This window comes from Prunus mume, linkage group LG1 (assembly GCF_029339155.1).
Source record: "Prunus mume cultivar Tortuosa linkage group LG1, ASM2933915v1, whole genome shotgun sequence".
NCBI lineage: Eukaryota > Viridiplantae > Streptophyta > Magnoliopsida > Rosales > Rosaceae > Prunus > Prunus mume.
The window spans coordinates 26,693,402-26,704,163 of NC_142698.1; the positions used below are offsets into that span (position 1 = coordinate 26,693,402).

At 35.7% G+C, this 10,762-nt stretch overlaps 1 protein-coding gene across 1 annotated transcript; it reads left to right on the forward strand.

Moving 5' to 3' along the window:
* Positions 1–6,014: 6,014 nt before the first annotated feature.
* On the forward strand, positions 6,015–8,543 carry LOC103324634 (L-ascorbate peroxidase, cytosolic). Its single transcript, XM_008226718.2, has 10 exons — positions 6,015–6,083; positions 6,232–6,361; positions 6,434–6,608; positions 6,736–6,801; positions 7,397–7,445; positions 7,544–7,629; positions 7,773–7,852; positions 7,943–8,045; positions 8,135–8,193; positions 8,307–8,543. The coding sequence occupies exons 2-10, from the start codon at positions 6,243–6,245 to the stop codon at positions 8,320–8,322; spliced, it is 753 nt and encodes a 250-aa protein (XP_008224940.1). The 5' UTR covers positions 6,015–6,083; positions 6,232–6,242; the 3' UTR covers positions 8,323–8,543.
* The last annotated feature ends 2,219 nt before the right edge of the window (positions 8,544–10,762 follow it).

The following is a 10,762-nucleotide window of genomic DNA, read 5'->3' on the forward strand; positions in this document are numbered from 1 at the left end:
AACTATCGAACCAGCGTTTGGCCCCAAGCTCCCTAAGATTTTTGATAATTTTGAAGATAAACCTGTAGCATCTGGAAGTATTGCTCAAGTGCATCGATTGAGAGCTACTTTAAGATTTAGGTACCCTGGTCAACATGTGAAGCCTCATAGTAGTTGCCATAAAGGTTAGGCATCCTGGTGTTGGTGAATCGATTAGGAGAGATTTTGTTATAATCAATCTGGTAGTAAAACTTTCGAATTGCATTCCTACTTTAAAGTTGTGGAGATTGGATGAGTGTACAAAATTTTTTATCATGTCTCAAGTTGACCTTGCAAGGGAAGCTTCCCATTTGCATCCCCTTGTGCATCCTGCTGTTTTGGTGGAAACTTGGGAATGTTGTCAATGTTGGTAAAAAAAATAAAGATAATACGTGAGTATAAATTATTATATGTGAATTTTGTGTGTCTTATTAAAATTTTTGTAAAAAAATACATGTTTTAAACAAGAAAAATACTTTCGTACGTGTATAATACATTATTAAACGTAGAAGTGCTAAAATCTTTATACATATAATAACTCTGGGAAAGTAAAAAATCAAAAGGAGATGAGAAAGACATGAGCAATAGCCTAATAGTAATGGATTAGACTCTTGGGCTATGGGGAAATTTAACTAGGGATAAATTACTCAAATGATTCTTAAATTTATACCCGATTTACATTTTGGCCCCTCAATTAAATTATTCGTTTAAATGGTCCATCAACTCAAAATATATTATTCGCTTCATTAAAGGTCAAGATACTGTTACATTATATCAATATTTCCATTAAATATGAGGGCAAATTAATTTGGTCATTTTGTCCATCAACTCTCTCTCTTCAAATTTGTCACTTTGTCCATCAACTCTGTCTCTCCTTCTTCTTCCGTTCTTTCTAGGTTTCTCTTCTTCTTCTTCTTCCTCCTCCTCTTCCTCCCAATCGGTTGGGTTTCTTCTTCTTTTTCTTCCTCCTCCTCCCAATCTGACGCCTAGCTGGGTTTCTTCTTCTTCTTCAAAAAAAAATAGAAAAAACATATAGGGCATCCCAAGCCCAAAAAGCGTAGGGGGAGGGACACCCAATGCGGGAGTGAGTGAATAATATAGAGTTGATGGACCATTTGAACAAATAATTTAATTGAGGGACCAAAATGTAAAGTTGGGTATAAGTTTGAGAAGACCATTTTAATAGTAATGAATTGGGCTCTTGGGCTAAAAATTTAATTAGGACACCCAAACGATTTCATAAGAGTTAATAAATAGAAATTAATTCTTTTGTAGAATTTTTCTTTAATGTTTTTAATATTAAATAATAATTACTAATTAAAGTAATTCAAAAAACCTAAGATATTACTTAATTACATATATTAAATTAAAGAAGTAGGTCAAAAAACAGAAGTAAATAAAATAATTTTATATTTTTTAAATTAAAAAAAAAAACTCTCCTGACGAAAGTTCATCGACACATATCTATGCCGGCAACATTTTTGGGATTACAATTTTCTTTTAAAACAATATAGTCGTGCAGTTACACTATTTATATAATAAAAATGGACACGCCTAGCATATCAGATTCTATATATATATATATATATATATATATAAACACAGAGCTTCCATTAATGGATCCCTCAAATAAGCTTATTTGAGGAGCACCCCTTGTAGGCCTCACTCCGGATTGTATTTCACTAATCCAAACTATATATTTTGTAGATACTCATTCAAAGATCATCTCTACAAAAAATCACTTGAATCCAATATCATTTGACCACTCAATTGAGTTATTGAAATTTTAGTACTTTCTTGAAACACCATGTTCATTGATTTTGTAAGACACAATTGGATGTCGAAACGGTTTCCGATTTGTCTAATTTTTTGTAAGGATGATCTTTGAATGAATACCTAAAAAATAGATGGTTTGGATCATTGGGAAAAAAACTGTAGGATACCCTAAAGGGCGTCCCTCAATAGAAGGGGACTGTATATATATATATATATATAAAACATTTGTAAGTGATAGATGGAACTGCTATGAAGCTACTTATGTAGTAGATCACGCCGAAGAAATATACTGATATAGAGCTCCCCTCGGGTAGAACCCATGTCTCCAATCCAATTAGAACTCCGGAGTAAGTGCTACTCTTTCATTCACCCCAAAAGGGGCTCATTTCACTTACTTTTACACAGAGGTGTAGAAGATACACTACAATTCGGCACTCGGGAGAGGGACGATCTCCAGAGATTCTTGGAAACATCATAAATTCAGTTTATTTATTTATACAATCGAAATCAAGGATGGTGAAATCGAACCTACGAACTCGGATGTATAGGTAAATGCTATTAACCATTTGATCTACAAGCCCCTTCTAAATTCATTCATTTTGTTTTTTCTAATGCAAACATAAATATTTAAGCAATTGAACTGCATAAATTCAACTAAATTCATGCATTTTAAATCACAAATTCCAAAATAACTCGAATTGATCGAATACCATTTCATAGAGTGGCACACTACCTTTACTTTGTTAGAAATTTTTTTTCTCTTTCATACAATTGATATTGACACAAGGGGAATTCAAACCTATAACCTCTAGTACATTGATAAAAATGTTATTAACCACTTGAGCTACAAATTCATTACTAATGTACCAATTGGTGTCCAAAACTTAGAAGAATCTTGGTGCATGTCAGAGTATTGTACCAACTCGAAAGGGAATCGTCCCGATAAAAAAAAAGGTAATTGCAATTTGGCCATGATCCGCTCTGTTGCAATTCCTATATGTGGGTGAGTTGAATTCACTTATAAAATTTCGTAGTTCAACTCGATTCAGTTCTAATGATAGTTTTGGAGTGTAATTAGGTGCACTTACATATATTTACATTATTTTGAAATATAGTTGGTCAAAAAAATAAGTTGGCTTAACTAATGTAAAGGTTGGGTCCAAATAGAGGTTGCCAAAACAAAATGACCAAACCCATAATCACAAGGATTTTTATTTTTTTTATTTTTATTTTTTGGGGTCAAAATCAAGTTGCATTAATAAAAAGGGAGTTTCACTAAAACACCCAAAATGGGAGTTGAAATTATAAAAAAACTCAAGCACTATTTAAACATATAAACACACCCAAAATCCATCATTACACACACTCAAAACCCATTTATAAACACACCCAAAACGTTGACTTTGGGGTTGATTTTGGGTGTGTTTCTATGTTTAAATAGTGTTTGGGTTTTTTTATAAATACATGTCTAGAATTTGGTTTATTTATAAATTTGTATAATAAAAAAGTCAATGGCAGAAACTCAAAAAATGAGTTCAAACAAATTCAATTGAAAAAACTCACTAAAATAATAAAACTCAAAATAGGCATAACACTCAACATGCATAAAATCATAACCCAAAACTGATATAAACTCAGATCCCAAAACTGACCTAAAGCCAGAACCAACCAAAAACAAAAAGGCAAAAAGCCCACAAATAGCAAATGCTCATAATAGACAAAGCCCACAAAATACAACACTGCCTTAAGAAATCCTAAAACAAATAACATATATGTATCGCACAATCCAACAACCACAAACTATGCAACCAAACTAAGTCGACAACTACCAAAGAGAACCCGGTAACCAACGGAAAATGATGATGGGCAAGCCACCCACACTACGAGTGCAACGAACAACACTACCATAATCCAAGCAATAAATATTATTTGCACTTTAAGGGCATCACAACAAGTAACAAATTGTAACATCAGTTAAAGTCTCCGTGATTATTACTACAAGAATAATGCTTTATATGCCTAGTAGCCTGTGAGTCCATATATTGTTTTAATTTTATTTTCAACTACAAAACAGTCAGTCATCTCACATCCTTATCAATTATCTTATAGTAATATCATTGATATGAAGCTCAAATATAAATGTGAAGCTATATAATCAATTGGTAAATATGCTTCAAAGAAGAGAAGATAAAATGTCACCAAATTATATGCTTCAAATAAACATGGTTAAGTAGTTATTTTTAGTAGTTTATAACGAATGTCTAAGCTTTTATTCTAGTACTACAAGAATTCTCCTCCCATCTTGGAGAAACTTAGACATATCAGGGCCGATCTTGAGATTTTGAAGGCCCTATACAAACTTTAAATTGGGGCCTCATATAAACTAACACAAACTTACACTATTATATAATGTCATACAATAAATGTTTTTTTTCTTAAAGTGAAAATAGCTAGGGTATTGAATGTTGGCGTTGACATCGAACAAGCCTTTGACACAAGCGGGTTCTGAAGTTGCGTCCTGAATAGAAGTTGAGGCCCTGCAAACCAACACAACTAGGAACGTCTTTGTGTCAACAATTTGCTCACTCGGTATATATATAACATTTGTTAAACATGTATTATATACAGTAAAAAAAAAATCGGGGCCCCTCAAAATCAGAGGCCCTGTATGGCACCACTTGCACACCTCAAGGCTACCCCTGAGACATACCATAGATGCCTTTAGCTCATTGTTTTTTTAAACACGAACGATAGTCTAAATTAAAATGTGAGAAAAATTTCTCACATACATACTATCAAAATGTCATATAAATTCGAACACTAGAGTCTATTGTTACTTACACTAGTGATTATTGACCTTTTTTTTTTTGCGGTTGATTTTCTGAATTTGAGAAGAAAAAAAAGTTGAGACTTCAAATTTGATGAGATTGAGTTGTGATTATTGACTTCAAATTTTATTCCAATCCAAACGTGTGAAGCGGTACACACAAGAGGCCAGGCGCTAGTGCGCGATTTCGGTCGTTGTCACGTGGTGTTGTCACCCAGCCATCAGGCATATCAACGTGGCATTTTATCATTCGTGTTCGGAGCGACGCACAACCAACAGTCAGCCAATCAGATTAAAGGAGTGATATAAGGTACGTTGTTGTATGAGGTGGCTTTAGCATAATCCTAATGGAATCTTCCGAAGCCAAATGCGTTCACACTTGCGGTGAAGTTAATTTTTCCGTTTCGGATAAATTATTAATCACTTTAGAGTTCTGAAATGACCAAAGTGACCTTACATACATTATAGCGCATCACGACTCTTTCTTCTCTATTTTTAGTGAGTGATTACTGTCCTCAGAACGGTTATCTTGTTTTCTATTTTCTTCATTGCTTTCCTCCTTCCCTTATATATGTGTTTTTTTGGGTTCCGCTATGTTTCCGTATTTAATAATAAATTGTGAACTCTTTATAATACATATATATATATGTATAAAGATTATGATAATTCCAATTATCTCGTGAAAATATTGTTCCTAAACAGACCTAATATTTGTATATTTGTTTATAAATTTTCTAAATCAGTACTCTCATAATTCATGTTTCACTAATTTCTCTAATTTGTATTTATAGTAACGGTTGACATATTTAGTTGTTATTTTTAATCTTAAAAAAGAAACATCTTACCCAAAAAAATGTGAATGACAAAACATTTCCATGTGATATTTTCGATAATATTTACAATGAGCTCATTTTCTTTGTGGTCAGGACAATGAAATTGCAACTGAACTCATTTATAGACTCTCATAAAAATAAAATAAAAAAAAACCAAAACCATGGGTGGCATCCACAGATTTTTCGGCATGGCTTTTTCCAACTTGGACCAACGCACCAAGGGCATTTTGGTCAACACGCACGATAATCCGATCCAAATTCCTCAAAATGTACCTTTTTTCTGGTGGGCCCACTTATTTTTTTGCCATCCCAGAAAATCTGAAATTTTCCCTAAACACAAGGTCTTGACCGTTCGGGTCTCCTTAAATCAGCCACCAACCCCGCAATCACCACCGTACATCCAATTCCCTAAATAAATCTCGACCGTGCAAAACCACACCACGAAGCCAGCCGCAAGATCAGAAAAAATCCAACGGCTCAGATAAAAGCACTAGAACCTTCTCTTCCTCCCAAACCCCCCTATATCTTCCCTTCTCAGCCTGTGCTTGTGCTCTACTCGTGCCACTCCATCACTAGGGTTTCGAAGCTCTCATTTCTCTCATCACCAACAACCAGCCTCTGTTTCCAAGGTACGTGCCGAGCACTCTCACACTCTCACACTCTAGCAGATCGAAACGACCGCGTTTATAGAATACCAATCATCTGAAAATCGGATCTGAGCTGAGCTGAGCTGTTTGGTTTGATTTTGATCTGAGATTTTTGTGTGTAATGTTGCAGAACCTTTGACCATGGGGAAGAGCTACCCTACCGTGAGCGAAGAGTACAAGAAGGCCATCGACAAGGCCAAGAGGAAGCTCAGAGGTTTCATCGCTGAGAAGGCCTGCGCTCCTCTCATGCTTCGTATCGCGTACGTCTCTCTCTCTTTCTTCTCTGTGTGTTTTTGTGCGAGTGAGATTTGATTGCGTGTGGTCGGGTGCAGATGGCATTCTGCTGGTACCTACGATTCGAAAACAAAGACCGGAGGCCCATTCGGAACTATGAAGCACGCAGCTGAGCAATCACACGGGGCCAACGCTGGTCTCGATATCGCTGTCAGGCTCTTGGAGCCCATCAAGCAACAGTTCCCAATTCTCTCTTACGCTGACTTCTATCAGGTAATATTTAAAAAAAAAAACAATTGTAATCAATTATATTTAAGTTTGTTTGTGTTTACAAAAATGAATTAAGGGTTGCTAATTTTTGAATCGGATTTGATTTGGTTATTTTAAATTCTGTTTATAGTTGGCTGGTGTTGTTGCTGTTGAGATTACTGGTGGGCCTGATGTCCCCTTCCACCCAGGAAGAGAGGTTAGTAACTTTTGTTTTTCTTCGTATAATGTATTAATAAAAGTTGTAATTGTCATTTAATTACCATGAATTTATCAAATTTTTCTTTGCCTTTGATCTTGTTTGGGATATTTCGTTTTTTGATGGGATTTTTTGTTTTGTTTTCAATTGAATATATGTTATCTGTGTGCTCGTGGTGCAATAAACCCAAATACGTTGAGTTAGAAGATTGTATTGCCGTGGATAGTCATCTATTTTGAACGATTTCATTCCAGAAAGAGCTTAATTTGTTCTGTAAATCAGATTAATAATGTTTGGTTGATTGCCCTCATTTCCAGTAATTGAGTTCGTTATGGTTTCACAACAGATTTTCTTTTGCTTCAGTTTTTTTTTCCTGTGGTTGTTCAGTAGTCTTAGATTTAAACCCTTTTTTTTTTTTTTTAAACTATTTAGGGAATCTTGTTCTCTTTGTGCCTTCTTTTCTTCTTCAAAATAAAGGTGTTTGCTTTGCAATAATATCATTGGTTCAATTTTTGAACTATGCATTGGATATGCTAGTACAATGTTTTGTTTGCTTCATTTTCTTGTTATATTGATATTCCTCTTCTTGTGCCAGGACAAGCCTGAGCCACCTCCAGAAGGCCGTCTTCCTGATGCTACTAAGGGTTGATAATTACATGATCTTATCTCATTGTTTTAGTTTTAGTGTGTTGTTTCTCTGGTTGTGTGCGCATAATGCTGATATTATGTTGCAATGCTGCAGGTAATGACCATTTGAGGGATGTCTTTGGCAAAACCATGGGCCTCAGCGACCAGGATATTGTTGCTCTCTCTGGCGGTCACACCCTGGTCTGTTAACTCTTATTGCCCTGTTTTCTGCTTCGGTATATATTGTGCTAAGAAATTGCAGTTGGTAATGAAACATTTGTTATTGTGTCAATGTCAATACTGATTTCTGTATCTGTATGCTCACTGGTTATGGAACCTTGCAGGGAAGGTGCCACAAGGAGAGATCTGGATTTGAAGGACCCTGGACTCCCAACCCCCTTATCTTTGACAACTCCTATTTCACGTGAGTTTTGTTTCCCTGCTATGCTTTCTTGATACACCTTTTTGCATAGAGCTATGCAAGTAATGTATATAATGTTGTTTGATGTTTTAGGGTGCTCCTGAGTGGAAAGTATGATGGTCTTCTAATGCTTCCAACTGACACCGCCCTTTTGTCTGACCCTGTCTTCCGCCCTCTTGTTGAAAAATATGCTGCGGTGCGTGTTTTCTTGAGTTTGAAAAGTTTGCATGTGTGTACTTAAACATTACATTGCTGCATTTCCTGATTGTTAAAATTAACTTTCAGGATGAAGATGCCTTCTTTGCTGATTACGCTGCAGCTCACCAGAGGCTTTCTGAGCTTGGGTATTCTTTATATTCTAATTGTGTTGTTTGTGATTAGTTCTAGTTCTACTTCCCCTTGAAATTTATTCAACACTGAATTGGCCTTAATTTCGATTACATGCTTTTTTTTGTAGGTTTGCTGAGGCCTAAGCTGCGAGACTACAAGGATGATGCCAATGCCTGCATGCCATGCTTTTGTTTTTTAGATTGCCTCTTAGCTTTGGGGTTTTAGGCTGTTGGTATTTTTTTTCTATTGGGTTAGGGAAGTTGTGACTTCTGCTTCAGTTTGGAGAATTAATGTGTTAAGTTGGATATAATGATGTGGTAATCATCCTTTAGATTAAATAATACCGGTATTTTTCTCAGCCTCAGTTTGGTCTCGCTGATTGTTAATCTTTTGTGCCCTTGTTCGAAAATGTGGCAATATGGTCATTAATATATGAGCTAGCCCATGTTTGGCGAGTAAGATTGGATTCAATTATGAGATAGAATTGTATTGCACTGAAATATGCTATTAATGGTCTAACAAGATTAGACACTATCCAATTCAACTTAATCCCAACATTATGATGACCTAATATGATTAGACATAATTGAATTCACAATGATTTTCCGTGATGTATTTAACTGGGATTATCCTATCCGGTAATATAATGCAGTTTACCAGAAGATTTGCTGGGATGCGTGTTTTATGTTTACTCTGGACAAGTTCTGGTATAATTGATTCGTGCGACTTCGCTTCCGATTTTATTTGCGGGTCAACAACTAAAAGCAGCATGTTGGAGCGGCCGATGTTTGACGACTTGATAGCCCAAGCAAATTCTCATTGCCCGGTTTAGTTTTTGGTTGTTTGGTGTTGACTGGTGCTTGGGTTGGGCTTTGTGCCATATCTCTGTTCTAAACCAACTCTTAATTGGTGATGCAAAATGGGTGTGTGTGATCCCGTAAGTATAAGGAATTTTGGGGGTACCCAATTCTTGTTTTATGCCTGTGTTTAGATTAGTTAATTAATAAGCTAGCTCAATGTGGGTGAAGTTAGTGGAATGAAAAGTCTACATACTCCTGTATTTACTTCACATGGAAGAATGAAAATTCCATATAAAATCAGGAATTCAACTCCTAATTTTGGAAGAATTGGACTCTTGGGTGGGAGGTGATATTTTATTTTCTGGAGAACTAAGCCGTCTTTTGTACCCATTATATCTTTATACAAATTTTAAAATTCCAAATTTGTCATATACTTTATACAAATTTATAAATAAACCCAAACTCCCCTATATTTTAACCCAACAACAAGGGTATTTTAGTAATCAAACTAATTTTGATTCTAATTCACGGTAATTTAGTAAACAACTTATAATGAATCAATACCACTCATATCCGTTCCTTCTCACTTGATTGCAGATTAGTTAACATGTCATCTATTTGTACCATGACTAACCGAGCAACTAGTTAAGCAATATCAGCCACATGTTGTGCTTTGAGAGGTCGTCATCTTAGCCAATGAAGCCTTGCCACAAGTCACAACTAGGGGCATTGTTACGAGTCTCACATTGGAAGACTATAAGAGGTGGAGACTCTCATTCACCTAGGAAAGAAAATACAAATTTATAAATAAACCCAATCCTAGACATGTATTTATAAAAAAACTAAAGCATTATTTAAACATAGAAACACCCAAAATAAACCCCAAAGTCAATATTTTGGGTGTGTTTATAAATGAGTTTTGAGTGTGTGTAATGATGGGTTTTGGGTGTGTTTATATGTTTAAATAGTGCTTGGGTTTTTTTATAATTTCAACCCCCATTTTGGGTGTTTTAGTGAAACTCCCGAAAGAAAACCACTCTTTACTTAGAAAATGGTATTGACCCTTGGGCCTTGAACTTTTGGGCTTTGGAACTTAGGCCTTGGGCCTTCTTCCCTTTATCTTTGGGTTTAGCCCCTTGTACAAATGTAAGCCAACATTATTATAATGAGAACATCATTTTCTGTGGACGTAACCTATCATTCAGGTGAACCATATATACCTTGTTTTCTGCATATTTATTTACTTACTTTATTTATGATGAATGTCACTAGCTGCCGAAGGCAATAACTTGTCGATGGCCTTCACTAGTCATTAACCTGCTGAAGGTCCTCACCTTCCACTTAACCCACCAAAGGCAGTCTCGTGCCTTGCCTCCTGAAGACACATTCACATGCTGAAGGCCCTTGCCTTCACACATCATTCACCACTTCATATCTATCTAAGTTGATATTAATTTTGGATGTCAACGTCATCAAATATGATATTTTATATCTTCCCTTTATTTTCTGGCTACAAAATGTTCCTTATAATTTTGAATTATCAATGTCCACGTATGTGTGCAGGCCACTCACGGTAGTTGATCAATGTAGAACTCATTTTCAACTATCAATGTCAATGTCCATGTATGTGTGTAAGCCACTCAAGGTAGTTGATTAATGTAAAACTCGTGGTAGGATCCATTTCAGAAAAATAGCCCATCCACTTTTGCGTAGTGTCAACGGTCAACTTTCCCCATTATCCACGCTGGGTTTGCTTTTTGACTTTTCTGAGACCAGATGTGCT